The sequence below is a fragment of the Cetorhinus maximus genome, unplaced genomic scaffold, assembly GCF_964194155.1.
Source record: "Cetorhinus maximus unplaced genomic scaffold, sCetMax3.hap1.1 HAP1_SCAFFOLD_452, whole genome shotgun sequence".
NCBI lineage: Eukaryota > Metazoa > Chordata > Chondrichthyes > Lamniformes > Cetorhinidae > Cetorhinus > Cetorhinus maximus.
In genome coordinates, this window is record NW_027596396.1 from 154061 (window position 1) to 176232 (window position 22172).

Here is a 22172-nt window from a genome sequence, read left to right on the forward strand (position 1 = left end):
GGTGAGCGGGGGTGGGGGGTTTGGGGTGGGGGGGTTGTTAGTCCGGGTGAGGGGGGGTGGGGGGTTTGGGGTGGGGGGGGTTGTTAGTCCGGGTGAGGGGGGGGTGGGGGTTTGGGATGGGGGGGTTGTTAGGCCGGGTGAGGGGGGGGTGGGGGTTTGGGATGGGGGGGTTGTTAGGCCGGGTGATGGGGGGGTGGGGGGTTTGGGGTGGGGGGGTTGTTAGGCCGGTGAGGGGGGGGTGGGGGTTTGGGATGGGGGGGTTGTTAGTCCGGGTGAGCGGGGGTGGGGGTTTGGGGTGGGGGGGGTTGTTAGTCCGGGTGAGGGGGGGTGGGGGGTTTGGGGTGGGGGGGGGTTGTTAGTCCGGGTGAGCGGGGGTGGGGGGTTTGGGGTGGGGGGGTTGTTAGGCCGGGTGAGGGGGGGGTGGGGGTTTGGGATGGGGGGGTTGTTAGGCCGGGTGATGGGGGGGTGGGGGGTTTGGGGTGGGGGGGTTGTTAGGCCGGTGAGGGGGTGGTGAGGGGGTGTCATGTAGTTTGAATCTTCCATGATCGTGTCCAATCAGGATTGACAGGCTCCTTGGGAGAGCCAATGGGAATAACCCCTTGGAGATTCCTCTCCGACCCTCAGAAAGGACGGAAACAGAGGGAATCGTGGGTCCAGCAACTTGGGGGCAGGGAAACAGATGAAGGCCATTCAGCCCCTCCAGCCCATTCTGCCACTGAAGCAGCTGACCAGTCTTAACTTCAAAAGCCACCTTGCTTCTATAGCCCGTCATCCCCCCTCCCCAACGAAAATTTCACCACCTCGGCTTTGACCTTTTCTATCGACCTGATCAGACCGTGAAACACAAACACGCTCGAGCGGCGAGGAGAAAGATGGAGTCTTACGAGATGAAGACAATGAGGAAGGTGAAGGATGCCAACAGTTTAAATATCAGCACCAGTTTGTCCAAAAGGGTCTTTTTCTTCAGAATCTCCTCACGAATTCTCTCAGTGATTTCTGCCTTTGTGATGTTGGCTCCGATAACCGATTCTTGTTCCATTTTCTAGTCACATAAGCAAGGATAGAAAGGTTAGAGGAGGCAGTGGGATAATGGGAATGTCACTGGGTAAGTCATTCCCGAGGCCCAGGCTAATGCTCTGGGGGACACGGGTTCAAATCCCACCCCCCGGGCGGCTGGTGAAATTTAAATTCAATTAATAAATCTGGGAATATAAAGCGAGTCTCAGTGACGGTGACCATGACGACCATCATCGATTGTCATAAAAACCCCATCTGGTTCACTAAAATACCCTTTAGGGAGGGAAATCTGCCCTCCTTACCCGGTCTGGCCTGCATGTGACTCCAGACCCACAGCCACGTGGTTGAACCTTAACTGCCCCCCCTGAAATGGCCGAGTGAGACCCTCAGTTCAAGGGGCAATTAGGGACGGGCAACAAGTGTTGGTCTCGCCAGCGACACCCACATCCCCGTGAAAGAATAAATAAAAAACAAGACTGGATTAACATTTCTGTTTGGAGTTTTGTCGCTGTAATATTTCCCATTAGAGAGACATGTTAACTTGCCAACCAATCAGCACCCTTTTCTCCTGTTGTATAAACTGTTGTGATTGTCTAAAATTTGACTTTCTTGCATTTGTCCCGATTGACTTAAGTTCAAAAATTTTGGCAAAAAGCCTCTTTCTTTTCTTCTCTTGAACTCTATTCAAGTCCTGTACTAGCAAGTGGCTTTTTGTAACTCTTGATCATGACTCAGTAAATCGCCATCCAACCACCCATAAATGGTGAGAGATCGCAGAGCTCTGAGATGCAGAGGGATCTGGGTGTCCTAGTGCATGAATCACAAAAGGTTAGTACGCAGATAAAGCGAGTAATTAGCAAAGCTAATCGAATGTTAATGGTTATTGTGAGGGGATTTGAACACAAAAGCTGGGAGGTTATGGTTCAGTTGTACTAGTGAGACCACTACTGGAGTATTGTGTACAGTATCGGTCTCCTTATTTAAGGAAGGATGTAAAAGCATTGGAAGCCGTTCAGAGAAGATTTATCAGACTAATACCAGGAATGGATGGGTTGTCTTATGAGGGAAGGTTGGACAGGTTAGGCTTGTTTTCGCTGGAGTTTAGAAGAGTGCGAGGCGACTTGATTGAAACCTTTAAGATCCTGAGGGACCTTGGACAGGGTGGATGTGGAGAGGATGTTTCCTCTTGTGGGAGAATCTAGAACTAGGGGTCACTGTTTAAAAATAAGAGGGTCGGTCATTTAAAACAGAGATGAGGTGAAATTTTTTTCCCTCAGGTGGTCATGAGTCTTTGGAACTCTCTCCCTGTCAAAAGCAGAGTCTTTGAATATTTTTAAGGCCGAGTGAGATAGATTCTTGATTAACAAGGGGGTGAAAGGTTATTGGGGGTCGGCAGGAATGTGGGGTTGAGGTTAAAATCAGATCAGCCCTGATCTTACTGAATGGCAGAGCAGGCTCGAGGGGCCGAGTGGCCTCTTCCTGCTCATAATTCGTATGGTCGTATGTATGTTTGTATGTATGTTCGTATGTAATGCTTATACTTCAAGTAAAAGCCATGGATCAGTGGGTCACTCTGCTACTTACCAAAAAATCAGAAGGTTATGAGTTCGAGTCCCGACTCCACAAACTCAATCTCCAAAATCCAGACGGACTCACCCAGTGTAGGTACTGAGGGAGTACCGCACTGTCGGAGGGTCAGTACTGAGGGAATACCGCACTGTCGGAGGGTCAGTACTGAGGGAGTGCCGCACTGTCGGAGGGTCAGTACTGAGGGAGTGCCGCACTGTCGGAGGGTCAGTACTGAGGGAGCACCGCACTGTCGGAGGGTCAGTACTGAGTGAGTGTTGTCTTTCAGATGACACCTTAAACCGAGGCCCCCGTCTACCTTCTCAGGCGGACGTATGGGATCACTCAGCACCATCCCTTCACCTGGGGCCCAATGATCCAGAGAATTTGAGAACAAACTCCAACACGGGTGTTGGGAATTAGAATTCAGTCAATATATCCGGAAAGAATATCTGGGGTCAGAAAGTGACAATGAAGATTATGGATTGTCAGAAGAAGAATCAACCAGTTCACTAAATTCCCTTTAGGGGAGGAAATCCTGGAACCTGTGCCCGTTCTGGCCTGATCAATGACTTCAGCTCCCTCGAAATGAATTACCACTCGCTCAGACTCATTAGTCACTCAGGGAGGTGGCCCACCCACAGATTCCCCTCCGAGCCACTCACCATCCTGACTTGGAAATATATCGGCCATTCCTTCACTGTCGCTGGGTCCAAATCCTGGAACTCCCTCCCTAACAGCATGGTGGGTGTACCTACACCACAGGGACTGCAGCAGCTCAAGAAGGCAGCTCACCCACCACCTTCTCAAGGGGCAATTAGGGATGGGCAATAAATGCTGGGCCCAGCCAGCGACGCCCACATCCAGAGGTTGCATGCAGCGGATGGTAATTCAGCAGAGACTGGCAATAGAAATTGGGCACTAGACGGGTCATGATAGCTCACTACCTGCTGGACACACAGAATCGCCATCGCCCTGGTCGATACCTACACTGACGGCCACTTCAGCCGTGAAATCTTGGTTCAGGTTGTCCACTGAGCCATTGACTTTGTCGTAAAGTTGTCCGAAGTTGGAGTCAACTGGAATCCTGTCCTTGCACCACGGAGTCATCACTGCAATGGAGAGATCCATAGGATTAAGCATCGCAGAGTCATCAGTACAGAGCGCAGCTCCCTCTACACTGTCCCCATCAAACACTCCCAGGACAGGTACAGCACGGGGTTAGATACAGAGTAAAGCTCCCTCTACACTGTCTCCATCAAACACTCCCAGGACAGGTACAGCACGGGGTTAGATACAGAGTAAAGCTCCCTCTACACCGTCCCCATCAAACACTCCCAGGACAGGTACAGCACGGGGTTAGATACAGAGTAAAGCTCCCTCTACACTGTCCCCATCAAACACTCCCAGGACAGGTACAGCACGGGGTTAGATACAGAGTAAAGCTCCCTCTACACTGTCCCCATCAAACACTCCCAGGACAGGTACAGCACGGTGTTAGATACAGAGTAAAGCTCCCTCTACACTGTCCCCATCAAACACTCCCAGGACAGGTACAGCACGGGGTTGGATACAGAGTAAAGCTCCCTCTACACTGTCCCCATCAAACACTCCCAGGACAGGTACAGCACGGGGTTAGATACAGAGTAAAGCTCCCTCTACACTGTCCCCATCAAACACTCCCAGGACAGGTACAGCACGGGGTTGGATACAGAGTAAAGCTCCCTCTACACTGTCCCCATCAAACACTCCCAGGACAGGTACAGCACGGGGTTGGATACAGAGTAAAGCTCCCTCTACACTGTCCCCATCAAACACTCCCAAATCCATCCATCTCTCACACCAGCCTCTTTGAGGGTAATTTGCTGATAGTTTTACGTTACTCCCTTCCTAACAGGGAGGGTGCCTACACCACAGGGACTGTAGCGGCTCAAGAAGGTGGCTCACCACCACCTTCACAAGGGGCAATTCGGGATGGACAATAAATGCTGGGCCCGGCCAGTGACGCCCACATCCCCTGAACCAATTTGAAATAAAACTTGCTGAGCTTGCCTTGGCACTATTCAAGCCCATTAATAATGAATGGTGTGTTAAATTAGCCTGGGGAGGAAGCTGGTGACTATGTGAGTCACTGAATTGAGAATAACGCCTTCTCTAATCACTCGCCTTTGGAGTACTCCTGACAATTTCATGTGGACTGAGGGGTTGGTTGGCTCCTGAGTCCCCATGGCTTTGAGGTTCAGGTGGCCATCAAGGAACCTCACAGACCACCCAGAGGCTTCTCGTTGGAGGAGAAGGAGGCCATTCAGCCCCTTGAGCCTGCTGCGCAACTCCAAGAGACCATGGCTGACCTGTGACCTATCCTCTTAACCCACCTTCACCCTTTGGATAACCAAAACCTCTCAATTTGAGATTTGAAGTTAATTGATCCCAGCATCGATCGCCGTTTGTGGAAGAGAGTTCCAAACTTCTCCCACCCTTTGTGAGACAAAGTGTTTCCTAATTTCACTCCTGGCTCGAATTTGTAGACTCTGCCCCCCAGTCCCAGACCAGCAAGAATAGTTTCTCCCTCTCTCGACTCTTATCAGTTCCCCCAAATATTATGAAAACTTTGACCACTTTGCCTCTTAACCCCCTAAATTCCAGTTTGTGTAATCTCTCCTCTCCTCGGACTCCAGGTATTATTCTGGTAAATTTACACGGCGGGGGACTCCCTCTAAGGACGGTGTGCCCTTCCTAAGGTGCGGTGACCTGAACTGCTCCCAGTGACTCTGGGTGTGGTCGGACCAGGCTTTTGTGCGGGTGAAGTAGGAATTTGACCCCGTTGTGTTCCAGTTCTTGAGGTATAAAGGCCAGGGTTCCATTAGCCCTTTGGATTCCTTTCTGCATTTGTCTATAACCTGTGTATCTGGACCTCCCCGCGGTATCTGGACCTCCACCCCTTCGATCTTTCTGCCATTTCAGACGTTCCCAGTTCTCTCCTTTTTATATCCGAGACGTCCTTCCTTTGCAGACATGGAAATTCTCTGTCCGCAGTGTTGCCTGTTCCCTCAATCTATCAATCCCTCTCTGTCATTGGATGCTTCTGTCTGCACTGCAGGCAATGCTCGCTCTTTGTGACAATGGATAGGTGCCTCTCTCTATTGCCATGGCCAAGACCTGAATAATTCCAGTTGACAAGTTGAGGCACCCAGCCCAGATCCCTGTGGGACAGCACGGGTCACATCGTGCCAATGAGAGGGGGGAGTTGGTAAGAGGCCCTTCAAAATTGGGAATGGGTTTGCTAGTGTCCATGTGGAGGGATCGTTCCCCCTCATGGGGGAATCTGAAACGAGGTAGAATAAATCCGATGGGGAATTCAGGAGAAACTCCTTTACCCAGAGAGTGGGGAGGATGTGGGACTCGCTCCCACGGGGAGCGGGGAGAATGTGGGACTCGCTCCCACGGGGAGCGGGGAGAATGTGGGACTCGCTCCCATGGGGAGCGGGGAGAATGTGGGACTCGCTCCCACGGGGAGTGGGGGAGAATGTGGGACTCGCTCCCACGGGGAGCGGGGAGAATGTGGGACTCGCTCCCACGGGGAGCGGGGAGAATGTGGGACTCGCTCCCACGGGGAGTGGTCGAGGTGAATCACAGAGATGGATTCGGAAGGGTACGAGGCACAGTGTGTGGGATTGTCCTGTGAGGAGGGCGTGAGGAGACTGGGCCTGTATTCTATGGGGTTTAAGAGAACAAGAGGTGATCTCACTATAGCTTACAAAATCCTCACAGTGCTCGACACTGCCCCCATTACAATAGGATCTTTCCCCCTGGCTGGGGGGTCTAGAACCAGGGGACACAGTCTCAGGATAAGGTGTTGTCCAGTTCGGACTGAGATGAGGAGGAATTTCTTCACTCAGAGGGTGGTGAATCTTTGGAATTCTCTACCCTAGAGGGCGGTGGAGACTCAGTCAGTGAGTATGTTCAAGACGGAGATTGAGAGATTTCTACATATTAAACACATCGAGGGATACGGGGATAGTGGGGGAAAGTGGTGTTGAAGTAGGGGATCAGCCATGATCTCATTGGATGGTAGAATGGGCTCTAAGGGCTGAATGGCCTCCTCCTGTTCCTGCTGCTGATGTCCTTCGGGCAGAATAGGGGTTCGAAAGGTCGGCTGAAGCCCTGAGATGAGGCACGGAGGAGGTGCGTGTGTGGCATTGACACCAGTACCAGGTTCACTGGACCAAACGGCTGCTTCCCATGTTTAAATTCCAACAACGGGTCTCAACACTTTATCAATAGCAACAGTAAAGGTAGTGGGGCTCAGAGAGAGGAGGGATCGAATCATCGTAGCAAGAGGACAGCTAGTAACCTTACCCTTCAAGATGTTGCACAGGAAGCTGAATGTCAGAGGGAGGCAGAAGAGGTGGTTGAAGAGAGGAACGACCAGTTTAATCATGCAGGAAGCATGTTTGTCCCAGAACCAACGCTTACATCTGTCAACCCCAAAGTTCACGATAACTGAAAAAAAGAGAGAGAACGTGCATTTCTCTAGCGCCCAACATCACCTCAGGATGTCCCAATATGCTCCACAGGTAAAGAATGACTTTTTCGGTCAGAAGTGCAGTGACTGTTGTAAAGTATCAACCGCACTGGCCCATTTTAGCACAGCAGGATCCCAACATGACCCCCCAGTAAATCCCTTTTGGTGCTATTGAGAAAGAGAAACATATTCACTGCGGGCACCAGTGAAAGTCCCTCACCCTCCAGCATTATTTGCTTCCAATAGTGGCTGCATCAGCTTTTACATCCACCCGAGTGTCTTGTCTGAAAGAAGGCACCCCCCTGACAGTGCAGCACTCCCTCAGTACTGGCACTGGCCGTGTCAGTCTGGATTATGGGGCTCAAATCTCTGCAGTGGCGACTCAAACCCAAAACCATCTGAGGTGAGAGAGAGAGAGCGACCCACTGAGTCATGCATAACCCCATACCTCAACCCGTGCTGTACCTGCCCTGGGAGTGTTTGATGGGGACAGTGTAGAGGGAGCTTTACTCTGTATCTAACCCCGTGCTATACCTGTCCTGGGAGTGTTTGATGGGGACAGTGTAGAGGGAGCTTTACTCTGTATCTAACCCCGTGCTGCACCTGTCCTGGGAGTGTTTGATGGGGACAGTGTAGACGGAGCTTTACTCTGTATCTAACCCTGTGCTGTACCTGTCCTGGGAGTGTTTGATGGGGACAGTGTAGAGGGAGTTTTACTCTGTATCTAACCCTGTGCTGTACCTGTCCTGGGAGTGTTTGATGGGGACTGTGTAGAGGGAGCTTTACTCTGTATCTAACCCCATGCTGTACCTGTCCTGGGAGTGTTTGATGGGGACTGTGTAGTGGGAGCTTTACTCTGTATCTAGCCCCGTGCTGTACCTGTCCTGGGAGTGTTTGATGGGGACAGTGTAGTGGGAGCTTTACTCTGTATGTAACCCCGTGCTGTACCTGTCCTGGGAGTGTTTGATGGGGACAGTGTAGAGGGAGCTTTACTCTGTATCTAACCCCGTGCTGTACCTGTCCTGGGAGTGTTTGATGGGGACTGTGTAGTGGGAGCTTTACTCTGTATCTAGCCCCGTGCTGTACCTGTCCTGGGAGTGTTTGATGGGGACTGTGTAGTGGGAGCTTTACTCTGTATCTAACCCCGTGCTGTACCTGTCCTGGGAGTGTTTGATGGGGACAGTGTAGAGGGAGCTTTACTCTGTATCTAACCCCGTCCTGTACCTGTCCTGGGAGTGTTTGATGGGGACAGTGTAGAGGGAGCTTTACTCTGTATCTAACCCCGTGCTGTACCTGTCCTGGGAGTGTTTGATGGGGACAGTGTAGAGGGAGCTTTACTCTGTATCTAACCCCGTGCTGTACCTGCCCTGGGAGTGTTTGATGGGGAGGGTGTAGAGGGAGCTTTACTCTGTATGTAACGCTGTGCTGTACCTGTTGCAGTATAGTGTTAGGAATTGGTGATTCTTATCCCTTTAATCTTTCATGGTGAGCCCAGCATTTGTTGCCCGTCCCTAAATGCCCCTGGAACTGAGGGTCTCGCTCGGCCATTTCAGGGGGGCAGTTAAGAGTCGACTCCATGGCTGTGGGTCTGGAGTCACGTGTAGACCAGACCGGGTAAGGAGGGCAGATTTCCCTCCCTAAAGGGGACATTAGTGACCCAGATGAGTTTTTATGACAATCGATGATGGTCGTCATGGTCACCGTCACTGAGACTCACTTTATATTTCAGGTTTATTAATCGAATTTAAATCTCACCAGCCGCCCGGGGGAGGTGGGATATGAACCCATGTCCCCCAGGGCATTAGCCTGGTCCTCGGGATTGTGCGTTCAGAGGCCCAGCCCCATGATTCCACCATCTGTCCTGAGCACAATGTGAGCTGGGACCCTTCATCGCCGCAGCAAAGTTCATGGGGTGGAAGCAGTTAGATATTCAGCCAGAGAACGGGAACTACACAAACTGTACAATGTGGATCTACCTCGCCTTAGCAGACACCCTCTGCTGGTACAAGTGTACGGTGGCCTCAGGTGGACAATGCTTGTTGCTCAGCACATGTTTTAGCATGTAGACCCGCACAGTTATATCTAACTATTTAAATATCTGTAAAGATATTTACAAAATCTAAAGGCATTTTTTTAATCGGAGGAGTGTTTTGGTCACACTTCTGCTTCCGTCTTGAATCAGGAAAGGGAAACTCCATAATTTGTGAGACACTCTGTGATTGGACGGTACCGGGGCTGGTGGAAGCCGCTGTCTGATTGGACAACATGGAGTCACCTCGAATTGAGGCATCGAGGCTTCCTCAGTGGAATCAATTTGACCCCCAAACCTCAGGGCGACAGCCAATTGGATCTCAGGACAAAAAAGGCTTCGGGGCCTGGGTTCAACATCACGGGCCAATCACAGCACGGAACACTGAACTCCCAACTACCGCACCAATCAGATCTCAGGAAGTCGAGCGTTGGCTTTGGTTTGAAGCCAATCAAATAGGAGGAAATGGAGCTTTCCCAAAGAGAAGTTGGGCTGGTGGTTGGGATGGTTACCAGCTGGGCCTTCGACTGCCCACGACTCCCCTTAGAGAGTCAGAGAATGTTACAGGGCTGAAGGGGGGGGCCCTTGCTCTGAGAGAGCTCCCCCCCAAGCCGTCCCTGTTTTTTACCCCGTCCCCTTTCCCAGTCCGACATTTTTTTACCCACTTCTCTTTGTCGCGCCCAATTCCGGAGTCTCCCGCTCTTCCCGGTGACATCCCTGAGTTATCCGGTGAAAATCTGCCCTCCTTTCCGAGCGGCCCCTATGTCCGCCTCCTCTTAACCTGCCCTCCTTTTGGACCATGGTGCTGCGCAGGTGTGGGGGAACGGAATAGGGGTGCACTCACATTCGCAACGCAACTTTGTCTTCGTCTCAAACAACTTCTGCGTGGTGAGGTTCCTCTTTGTACTGCTGGGCTCCTTGGAGGTGTCGTAACCCTGTTTCGATATAACCTGGTCATTCACATCGTGGAAGGAGGTTTTAACCTCTTTGGTCTCTTTTCCAAATTCCTTACCATTGTCCTGTGAGGAGGAGAGAGAGAGAGAGAGCTTTCATTTCTATAGTGCCTGTCACCTCCTTAATTGGGAAGTCCCAAACCAATCGAGGGCCAATGAAGCCCTCTTTTGAAGCTGAGCCCAGCCAACAAGATCGCCCCCCCCCTGCCCTTCTAAACCCCAACAGAGTGGAGGGCTGTTCCAGAGGGGGAGAGGGAGAGCCAAGGTGACAGGGGGAAGAGAGGATGGAGAGAGGGGAAGGGAGAAGGAGAAGAGGGAGGTGTGGAGGGTTGGTGGTGGTTTGGCGGAGGGGGAGGGAAGGAGGTGGGGGGGAGAGAGGAAGAGGGACATGGAATGAGCGAGGCAAAGGGTCGGGGGGTAACAGGCAGAGGGAGGGAAGGGGGAAGCTGAAAGGAAAAATTGAACAAGGGAAGAGGGTGAAGATCGGAGAAGAAAAGGTGGAGGATTAAAGGAAAAAGATTGACGGAGGAAGGGAGAGAGAGGACAAGAAGGTGAGAAATAGGAGCAGGAGTAGGCCATTCAGCCCATCGAGCCTGCTCTGCCATTCTATACGATCATGGCTGGTCTGACTGTGGCCTTAACTCCACTTTCCTGTCTACCACCCAATAAACCTTCAACCCCCCCCAATCCCGGTCGATCAGAAACCTCTCTAACTCAGCCTTAAACATATTCACTGACTCGGCCCCCACTGCTCTCTGGGGGGGGAGAGAGTTCCACAGTCTGATGACCCCCTGAGGGAGGAAATCCCTCCATCAGCTCCGTCTCCAATGGGAGGAAAGGAGAGAGATGGGGAAAGGTGAGAGAGGGAGGGAAGAGAGCGGAGGGGAGAGAGGATGGAGGGCGTGGAGAGGGACACGACTCTGCTGGCTGGGCTCCGGGATCCCCACCTTCATGTTGTGAATGATTTCCCTCAGCGGCGCTATCAATAGTTTCCACAGTTTCTTGGTGTGGTTGATCTGAAGTTCGACAGTGCAGCCCACGGACTCTCCGACCACCTCAATGTTACGCTGTATGTTCAACATCGGCCCTGGGTGAAACAGTAAAGCAGTGAGCCCACGGCGAACGAGGAAAGCTCCTAATAACATTATTGATTACTGTTCACCGAGAGCCGCTTGCCTCCATTAGGCCAGCAACAACAACTAAGGACGTGCATTTGCCTAGCGCCTTTCCCCACCTCAGGATATTCCAAAGCACTTCCCAGCCAATGGCGTGCTTTCTCTCCGAAGTGTGTTAATGTTGTAATTCAGGAAAGGCAGCCAATTGGAGGGCAAGATCCCCACATCTGTGAGAATGAATCAGATCAGCTGTTTTATTTTAGTGATCTTGGTTCAGGGATAATTATTGCACCTCATGACCCCAGGGAGAACCACAGGGCCCTTCTTCCAATAGCGGCTGTGGGATCTTTCACATCCACCCAAGAGAGGGCAGGCGGGGGACTCAGTTTAATGTCTCACCCTGAAAAACGGCACCTCCGTCAGTCTCCCCCTCAGTACTGACCCTCCGACAGTGCGGCGCTCCCTCAGCACTGACCCTCCGACAGTGCGGCACTCCCTCAGTACTGACCCTCCGACAGTGCGGCACTCCCTCAGTACTGACCCTCCGACAGTGCGGCACTCCCTCAGTACTGACCCTCCGACAGTGCGGCACTCCCTCAGTACTGACCCTCCGACAGTGCGGCGCTCCCTCAGTACTGACCCTCCGACAGTGCGGCCCTCCCTCAGTACTGACCCTCCGACAGTGCGGCACTCCCTCAGTACTGACCCTCCCACAGTGCGGCACTCCCTCAGTACTGACCCTCCGACAGTGCGGCGCTCCCTCAGTACTGACCCTCCGACAGTGCGGCTCTCCCTCAGTACTGACCTTCCGACAGTGCGGCACTCCATCAGTACTGACCCTCCGACAGTGCGGCACTCCCTCAGTACTGACCCTCCGACAGTGCCGTACTCCTTCAGTAGTGACCCTCCGACAGTGCGGTGCTCCCTCAGTACTGACCCTCCGACAGTGCGGCACTCCCTCAGTACTGACCCTCCGACAGTGCGGTACTCCCTCAGTACTGACCCTCCGACAGTGCGGCACTCCCTCAGCGCTGACCCTCCGACAGTGCGGCTCTCCCTCAGTACTGACCCTCCGACAGTGCGGCCCTCCCTCAGTCCCAGCACTGTGAGTGAGTGCTTGGACTATGGTGCTCAGGTGTCTGGAGTGGGGACCCGTATCCTCAATGCCCTGACTCTGAGGCGGGGCACCTTGCATATGAGCTACTGAATGCCAAGAGCCAAAGAGTCGACAATGAGAGGCATCACAAGCCATCCTGTGCTCAGACAGTTCAGAGAGGGGTTCCTCCCTGCTGGCATTGGGGCCTGGGTTACTCCTTTAGTCAGCGCTGTGAGTATGACATGCCGATAGGGGATGGTCTATTCATGATGGCAACCAATAAGCCTAGACCAACTGATTCTCACATCCCCTCCATTTTGTACATTTGTCTGTGCAGGTCATGACAGGGAGGAGAAGAAAGAGCAAGGAGGAGGCCATTCAGCCCCTTGAGCCTGTCCTGCCACTCAATCGGATCACCGCTGATCTGTATCTTAACCCCGTCTGCCTGCCCTGGTTCCATAACCCTTAATCCCCTTACCCAACAAAAACCCTATCCACCTCCGTCTGGGAACTTCCAATGGACCCTCCTTTTTATGGGGAGAAAATTCCTGATTTCTGCTCCTGACATCACCCCTGAACGGCCCGGCTCCAACATGGCGTCATCGCCAACACTGGCGCGGCAACAAGGCGCTGGCGTCTCTGTAAAAACCCCGCACCCTCGAGGGGAGGGGAGGCGTCTCGGGGACGGAAGGGGATGGAGGGTCCGGCGCCAAAGCCGTTGTATTCCTGAAGCAGTCCGCGCCTCCGTCACTTACCGTCCATGACAAGGGCCATCAGCAGCATCATGAGGACACCGCGGCCTTGGCTGCCCACCATGTTTGGCACCACCAGCATGCTGGCGCATCGGTAATAGGCCGAAATGCCCCAGCCTAAGCCCGTAATGCCTGTGGGGAGGGGAGCAACAAGCTCGGTGTGAGTTCATGAGTTGTTCTTCGAAGAAAAATCAAGCAACTCCCGCAAAAGGGCACCCAGGCGACCGCCGGCAGAGTTGCACCCAATCCAGGCGCTCCAAGGCATAGCCCCATACTGCAGGGCATTTTCTCACCTTGCGCCAATGAGCCATCAGGCCGGCAGCTCAAATTTAAGAGGATGTACCCACCTAAAAGCAAATGGATAGGAACAGGAGGGGGCCATTCAGCCCCAATCAAATCACTCCTTAAACTTTGATACTTGAGGGAAGCCCAGTGAGTGCAACCTGTCCTCGCAATTTAACCCTTTCAGCCCCCCTGGGAGCGTTCTGGTGAATCTGTACGGCGCCGAGGGCCGATATATCCTTCCTGAGACGTGGAGCGGGGGATGGTACAGGGTAAGCGGCCACGGTCCGAGGGAGACTGATTTGTGGTTTCAGCTATTCTACCGAGCTCGAGACGGCTTTGAAATATTTTCCAGCCTTTGGCAATCCTGGGCCCCAACGGTAAGACCCAGCAGGTTAAAAATTCGAGGTGAAAGGGAAGTACCATGGAGGAGCAAAGTGATTGGCTGGCAGGAGGAGGATAGGCCCAAGTCCCGTTACGTGTGAGAGGTCAGATTGCTGTGTGGCTGAGTGGGTTAGTGTCCCCGCCCGTGTGCCAGGAGTCCGGGTTCCAGCCCTACCCCACGATTTGATGGCTAGAGAACGGTGCCTTCTTTGGAGTGTGGTTGGGTTCCTCCTGTGTAAGGGAGCAGGGGCAGGCCAGCATGCCCTGGGAACGTGTTTTTGGGCAGCACTGGGGCATAATGGGCATGGCGTTGGGCTTCTGAGATGTTGGGAGGTTGTGCGCTCGAGCTGTGTGTTGAAGGTACATAGTGAATGTCCCTCGTATCACAATCAGGTTGAAGCACCTAAGGGTGCAACACGAGGCTGAAAAGAGGCTGTCAATAGGGGGCGCTCCACCCGGAGGGGGTATCCTGTGCGGGAAGCCGCTGCATACCCTTCACTTCCTGGGCCTTGTCCGCTGCCTGGACACGCCATGGCGATCAGCCCTGCCGTCCGGTGGTGCTGGGGGTCCCCAGCGGAGGGCTCTCCACGTGGGAGACCTCCCCGTCCCCATCAGGGGGCCTAACGCACAGGGTGTCACATGGAGCAGCTCAGTGCAACCGTGGGCTGGGATGGTTCACGGGCCCCCAGGCCACCGGTGTTTTCGACGGCCTTGAGGAGCCCGTGTCCCACGAGGGCGTCAATTGTCCTCGGTGGTGACCTCCTTCTTAATTCCTTAAAGGAATTACTCCTAAAGGCTCTAGTTGCACTTCGGCCCCGTGCTCGGGGGTCTTTGGGCACCCGGTGCGGAGGGAGGGGGAGGGGCGGGAAGGCAGGAGGACTTCCCTGTAAACCAGCTCCCGGGCCTGACCATGGTGGCCACTAACAGGTCCAGGCAGCGAGTGATCGAGGGGGTCGAACAGCCTGACTGTCTGCCCCTCTTCCCCGGCTACGTTCATAGCTGGGCAGCCCTGGAAAGGGGGCACAAGATGTCCACTGGTACCCTCCAGGCCTTCAGCGACGGGATACCACGGGGGCTGGGGTGCGGCATTAGCCACAGGAGTGACATTTTATTTTAAGTAGCTAGTTTGCATTGAAGGCTTAATATTTTTGTTATAGTGACTCATCAGGGGCTGTCACTCCTGTCATTAGTTTCCTTTATTGGTTTATGTTTTTTCAGAGGAGGGTATAAAGAGGGGACTGCTGGGACACTGGTTGTGTAGGAGGAGACCGAACAATGTCAATAACTTCTCCTGATAAAGAAAAATTGTGTCTTGGTTTCGACTTCAGATACCGTGATGGATCCTGTTAACATATGTGACTTCAGTCCCGCACCATTGTGGCTGACTCTTAACTGCCCTGTGAAGTGGACTTGGCAAGACACTCACCTGCTGCAAAGTAGCTCAAGGTGAAGGCTCACCACCACCTTCTCAAGGGGCAACGAGGGGTGGGTGATAAATGCCAAGCTGGCCAGTGAGGCCTCCATGCACAGAATAAGAGGCGATCGTGGCCTCTGTCATTTCCCTGATATACCTGAGGAAAGCAATCTGATTGGTTGCACAAGTCCATTGGCACAGAGCCAGCCAATGGCGTTAAACGTTATTGATTTCGCGGCTTTCATGGCAAAAGGAAGAGCGGTCCCTGTGATAGGGTTTCTCCATGCCTTGGTTAGAAGAAGGTGAAGCAATGTGCTGGCTTTTCCAGCGGTGTAGAGGTAAGGGCATGGTGGCAGACTGGTCATCCAGATGGACAAATAACCCAAGGAAAGGAGTTCAGCTCCCCGAAAAAGCATGAATGATAAAAAAGGTGACCAGGGCAATTCTGAGAAATGGGCTTGTGGGATCAGGAGGGCTGTGTAGAAAATTCCAATTCCATTGCAAGGGATCTCATCCCTGACAGCTCCCACTCAAAGTTTGGGAGACTCTTGGGAGCATTGTCAATCACTCAGATAAAAAATAGATCTGGAATACCAGCTGCAGAAGACCAGTCACCGGAATTCCAATCCCTGCTCACTCCCAGGACAGGTACAGCACGGGGTTAGATACAGAGTAAAGCTCCCTCTACACTGTCCCCATCAAACACTCCCAGGACAGGTGCAGCGCGGGGTTAGATACAGAGTAAAGCTCCCTCTACACTGTCCCCATCAAACACTCCCAGGACAGGTGCAGCGCGGGGTTAGATACAGAGTAAAGCTCCCTCTATACCGTCCCCATCAAACACTCCCAGGGCAGGTACAGCACGGGGTTAGATACAGAGTAAAGCTCCCTCTACACTGTCCCCATCAAACACTCCCAGGACAGGTACAGCACGGGGTTAGATACAGAGTAAAGCTCCCTCTACACCCTCCCCATCAAACACTCCCAGGACAGGTACAGCACGGGGTTAGATACAGAGTAAAGCTCCCTCTACACTGTCCCCATCAAACACTCCCAGGACAGGTACAGCACGGGGTTAGATACAGAGTAAAGCTCCCTCTACACTGTCCCCATCAAACACTCCCAGGACAGGTACAGCACAGGATTAGATACAGAGTAAAGCTCCCTCTACACTGTCCCCATCAAACACTCCCAGGACAGGTACAGCACAGGGTTAGATACAGAGTAAAGCTCCCTCTACACTGTCCCCATCAAACACTCCCAGGACAGGTACAGCACGGGGTTAGATACAGAGTAAAGCTCCCTCTACACTGTCCCCATCAAACACTCCCAGGACAGGTATAGCACGGGGTTAGATACAGAGTAAAGCTCCCTCTACACTGTCCCCGTCAAACACTCCCAGGATAGGTACAGCACGGGATTAGATACAGAGTAAAGCTCCCTCTACACTGTCCCCATCAAACACTCCCAGGACAGGTACAGCACGGGGTTAGATATGTAGTTAAGCTCCATCTTGTAACTCACTGCATGATCCGTAGAGAATATAAAGTTTATGATCTTCATAAAGATCCAGTCGATCCACAATGAAGAAGTAAAACCCTGAAAAACAGATTTGAAAAGCACCTTTTAGTCACTGGACATCAGTCGAATTTGAGATTCACAGGGTTCTGGTTGGGAATCTCACTTCCCGGAGCGATGCCTAGTACAGCACTGTCCGTGTTAGTGCTGGAGGAGTGCTGCACTCCGAGGGACTGTCTTCTATCTCCTGATTGCCTTTCATCAGCTCCGAATATCCCAAGGCGCATTACTGCCAATGAAGTTCCCGTGAAGTGTACTCACTGTTGTAGTGTCGGGACCCTGGCATTAATTGTACAATGCAAACTCCCACAGTCAATATGGAAATGTGCAGGTCCAGTGATGTTCTTCCAATAGCGGCTGTGGGATCTTTGGCATTCACCCACGAGGGCACATGGGGACCTTGGTATAACACCTCATGCTGAAAGACGGCTCATCCGACAGCGCGGCGCTCCCTCAGTAATGACCCTCCGACAGTGCGGCACTCCCTCAGTACTGACCCTCCGACAGTGCGGCGCTCCCTCAGTACTGACCCTCCGACAGTGCGGCGTTCCCTCAGTACTGACCCTCTGACAATGCAGCTCTCCCTCAGTACTGACCCTCCGACAGTACGGCACTCCCTCAGCACTGACCCTCCGACAGTGCGGCGCTCCCTCAGTACTGACCCTCCGACAGTGCGGTGCTCCCTCAGTACTGACCCTCCGACAGTGCGGCGCTCCCTCAGTACTGACCCTCCAACAGTGCGGCCCTCCCTCAGTACTGACCCTCCGACAGTGCGGCGCTCCCTCAGTACTGTGCCTCTGACAGTGCGGCGCTCCCTCAGTACTGACCCTCTGACAGTGCGGCGCTCCCTCAGTACTGACCCTCTGACAGTGCGCGCTCCCTCAGTACTGACCCTCCGACAGTGCGGCACTCCCTCAGTACTGACCCTCCGACAGTGCGGCGCTCCCTCAGTACTGACCCTCTGACAGTGCGGCGCTCCCTCAGTACTGACCCTCTGACAGTGCGGCGCTCCCTCAGTACTGACCCTCTGACAGTGCGCGCTCCCTCAGTACTGACCCTCCGACAGTGCGGCGCTCTCTCAGTACTGACCCTCCGACAGTGCGGCACTCCCTCAGTACTGACCCTCCGACAGTGCGGCGCTCCCTCAGTACTGACCCTCCGACAGTGCGGCGCTCCCTCAGTACTGACCCTCCGACAGTGCGGCGCTCCCTCAGTACTGACCCACCGACAGTGCGGCGCTCCCTCAGTACTGACCCTCCGACAGTGCGGCGCTCCCTCAGTACTGACCCTCCGACAGTGCGGCGCTCCCTCAGTACTGACCCTCCGACAGTGCGGCGCTCCCTCAGTACTGACCCACCGACAGTGCGGCGCTCCCTCAGTATTGACCCTCCGACAGTGCGGCGCTCCCTCAGTACTGACCCTCCGACAGTGCGGCGCTCCCTCAGTACCGACCCTCCGACAGTGCGGCGCTCCCTCAGTACTGACCCTCCGACAGTGCGGCGCTCCCTCAGCACTGACCCTCCGACAGTGCGGCACTCCCTCAGTACTGACCCTCCGACAGTGCGGCGCTCCCTCAGTACTGACCCTCCGACAGTGCGGCGCTCCCTCAGCACTGACCCTCCGACAGTGCGGCACTCCCTCAGTACTGACCCTCCGACAGTGCGGCGCTCCCTCAGTACTGACCCGCTGACAGTGCGGCGCTCCCTCAGTACTGACCCTCCGACAGTGCGGCACTCCCTCAGTACTGACCCTCCGACAGTGCGGCACTCCCTCAGTACTGACCCTCCGACAGTGCGGCGATCCCTCAGTACTGACCCTCCGACAGTGCGGCGCTCCCTCAGTACTGACCCGCTGACAGTGCGGCGCTCCCTCAGTACAGGCGCCCAGGGTGTCAGCCTGAATTTGGCGTTTTCAAGGCTTTGCTCTTGGCCTTAAACTCATTTTGAATTCAAGGGGAAACTGTTTGACTCCATGTTGCTCGCCTAATCCCACCAATTTTTGACATTCTAGGAATTGTGTTCCATTGTTGAGTGAAATGATGCCAGACCTTTCATGTGCTTCTCTAACAGGTGTTACATTTGGTCTGATACCATCACTCAGTAAGACAGGAGGATACTCTTTCACATATTGACACTGAGCCTCATTGAATTCCCAGCAGACAAACAGGCCATTCGGCCCCTCTGCTCCGTGCTGGTGTTTCTGCCCCACCCGAGCCTCCTCCCACCCCCCCTCTCCCTCTCCCCCCCATCAACATATCCTTCTATTCCTCTCTCCCTCATGTGTTTATCCAGCTTCCCCCCCCCTTCAATCCATCTCTGCGATTCACCTCGACCACTCCCCGTGGGAGCGAGTCCCACATTCTCCCCGCTCCCCGTGGGAGCGAGTCCCACATTCTCCCCGCTCCCCACGGGAGCGAGTCCCACATTCTCCCCGCTCCCCGTGGGAGCGAGTCCCACATTCTCCCCGCTCCCTGCGGGAGCGAGTCCCACATTCTCCCCACTCCCCGTGGGAGCGAGTCCCACATTCTCCCCACTCCCCGTGGGAGCGAGTCCCACATTCTCCCCGCTCCCCGTGGGAGTGAGTCCTACATTCTCCCCGCTCCCCGCGGGAGTGAGTCCCACATTCTCCCCGCTCCCCGTGGGAGTGAGTCCCACATTCTCCCCGCTCCCCGTGGGAGTGAGTCCCACATTCTCCCCGCTCCCCGTGGGAGTGAGTCCCACATTCTCCCCGCTCCCCGTGGGAGTGAGTCCCACATTCTCCCCGCTCCCCGTGGGAGTGAGTCCCACATTCTCCCCGCTCCCCGTGGGAGCAAGTCCCATATTCTCCCCACTCTCTGGGTAAAATGTTTCTCCTGAATTCCCCATCGGATTTATCAGTGACTGTCTGATATCGATGGCCCCCTCCTTCTGGTCTCTTCCCCCCACCCCCCTGACAAGTGGAAACATCTTTTCTACGTCGACCCTATCGAACCCCTTTCAGGATTTTAAAGACATCTATAGTATGTGTCTTTTGTAGAAAGGGTTAGTGTGAGACCAGGTAGAGTACTGTCCGTACTGTCATGTAAAGGAACACATGACCGAGCCCACAGGGCAGTCTTGTAGTGGACAGAGACTTGTGTAGAGGCAAGCATGGAGAGAGCTCCAAGCTTAGACCTTCTACTCAATGTAAGTATATAGTTACGAGTAGCTAATAAACACTTATTGTTAAACTATACAAGACTCAGAACCTTCTCATGAGACCTATCAAACCACACACAACATCCAACAACAACCTCTTATAAGTCACCCCCTTAGCCTTCTCTTTTCTAGAGAATAGAGCCCCAGCAAGTTCAACCTTCCCTGATAGTTACAACCTCTCAGTCCTGGTATCATCTCTGTGACTCTACCTTCCCCCTCTCCAGTGTCTCGATATCCTTTTCCTAAGGAGGCCAGAACTATGCGCACGGCGACTCTGAGTGTGGTCGGACCGTGCTCTGAATCAAGTTTATTATCACAGATCCCTGCTTTACAATTCTCACCCTCCAGGAATCAAACCCAATCCTTTTAATCAAGAAAACAATTACTCGTGGGCTTTGTGAGGCACTCCGGATGTGGACCTGGGTCAGGAGCCATGAAGTAGACAGAGTTGTTTCAGTCAGGAGGCCAAGAGGCCTTCTCGTGTTTTCGAAGCCCTGGCCTCAGTTAGATCTGCCAGGTACCATGTCGGCCTTCCCGGCACAGCTCATCCAATTTGGCAGAGGGAAGCTGGTGGGGCCTGCTGCTGGGGAGTCAGGCCTCAGTGGGAGCAGCTGAGGGGCCGTGGAGGGTGGGGAGCGGTGCGGAGGGAGGGCGCTATGATGGGGTTGGGGCAGAGGTTCAGGTTATTTTTTTGGGGGTTCCAAGTTTGCTCCAGCAAGGCCGATGAAGTTCACCCAAGCTCCACCTTTCCCGGGTCTCATCTCTCCCACTCTCCATATGAGACCAGGTCACACACCCCCCGCCAAATCGGTTCATATCTGATAAGACAATCCCGTCTTATCCCGAGTTATCCCGTGGGGACCCCGATTCCCATTTGGAAAAGTGCTCATTGCCTGAAATGATGCTTTGGAAAATGAGCATAGTCGGCCATTCAGCCTGTAATACAGGAACAGGATGAGGCCATTCAGCCTGTAATACAGGAACAGGATGAGGCCATCCAGCCTGTAATACAGGAACAGGATGAGGCCATCCAGCCTGTAATACAGGAACAGGATGAGGCCATTCAGCCCCTCGAGCCTGTAATACAGGAACAGGATGAGGCCATTCAGCCCCTCGAGCCTGTAATACAGGAACAGGATGAGGCCATTCAGCCCCTCGAGCCTGTAATACAGGAACAGGATGAGGCCATTCAGCCCCTCGAGCCTGTAATACAGGAACAGGATGAGGCCATTCAGCCCCTCGAGCCTGTAATGCAGGAACAGGATGAGGCCATTCAGCCTGTAACACAGGAACAGGATGAGGCCATTCAGCCCCTCGAGCCTGTAATACAGGAACAGGATGAGGCCATTCAGCCCCTCGAGCCTGTAACACAGGAACAGGATGAGGCCATTCAGCCCCTCGAGCCTGTAACACAGGAACAGGATGAGGCCATTCAGCCCCTCGAGCCTGTAACACAGGAACAGGATGAGGCCATTCAGCCCCTCGAGCCTGTAATACAGGAACAGGATGAGGCCATTCAGCCCCTCGAGCCTGTAATACAGGAACAGGATGAGGCCATTCAGCCCCTCGAGCCTGTAATACAGGAACAGGAGGCGGCCATTCAGCCCCTCGAGCCTGTAACACAGGAACAGGATGAGGCCATTCAGCCCCTCGAGCCTGTAACACAGGAACAGGAGGCGGCCATTCAGCCCCTCAAGCCTGTAATACAGGAACAGGATGAGGCCATTCAGCCCCTCGAGCCTGTAATACAGGAACAGGATGAGGCCATTCAGCCCCTCGAGCCTGTAATACAGGAACAGGATGAGGCCATTCAGCCCCTCGAGCCTGTAATACAGGAACAGGATGAGGCCATTCAGCCCCTCGAGCCTGTAATACAGGAACAGGAGGCGGCCATTCAGCCCCTCAAGCCTGTTCTGCCATTCAATCAGATTACGACTGATTTGTATCTTAACTCCATCTACCCACCTTGGTTCAGTAACCCTTAACCCACTTACCCAACAAAAATCTATCCACCTCCGTTTCAAAATTTCCAATTCACGGCATCCCCCCCTCGACAGCTTTTTTGGGGGAGTGTGTTCCAGGTTTCCGCACCCCTGTGTGTGACATCACCCCTCAACGGCCTGGCTCCAATTTTAATGTTCTGGACTCTCCCCCCCAACCCCACCAGAGGAAACAGTTTCTCTCCATCCACCCCATCGAATCCTTTAATCATCTTAAACCCCCCTCGATTCGATCGCCCCTTAATCTTCCACACTCGAGGGGGATACAGACCGAGTCAGTGTGAC

At 53.7% G+C, this 22172-nt stretch overlaps 1 protein-coding gene across 1 annotated transcript in view; it reads right to left on the minus strand.

Annotated features, from left to right (window-relative positions):
- Positions 1 to 22172, minus strand: part of dcst1 (DC-STAMP domain containing 1) — a 52059-nt gene that overhangs the window by 24968 nt on the left and 4919 nt on the right. Inside the window, exons 3-9 of the mRNA XM_078535422.1 lie at positions 16658 to 16732; positions 13057 to 13185; positions 11038 to 11177; positions 9982 to 10156; positions 6943 to 7086; positions 3574 to 3695; positions 885 to 1042 (exon numbers count right to left, since the gene is read on the minus strand). Of these exons, the coding sequence (XP_078391548.1) occupies positions 885 to 1042; positions 3574 to 3695; positions 6943 to 7086; positions 9982 to 10156; positions 11038 to 11177; positions 13057 to 13185; positions 16658 to 16732 (943 nt within the window). The remainder of the gene's footprint in view (positions 1 to 884; positions 1043 to 3573; positions 3696 to 6942; positions 7087 to 9981; positions 10157 to 11037; positions 11178 to 13056; positions 13186 to 16657; positions 16733 to 22172) is intronic.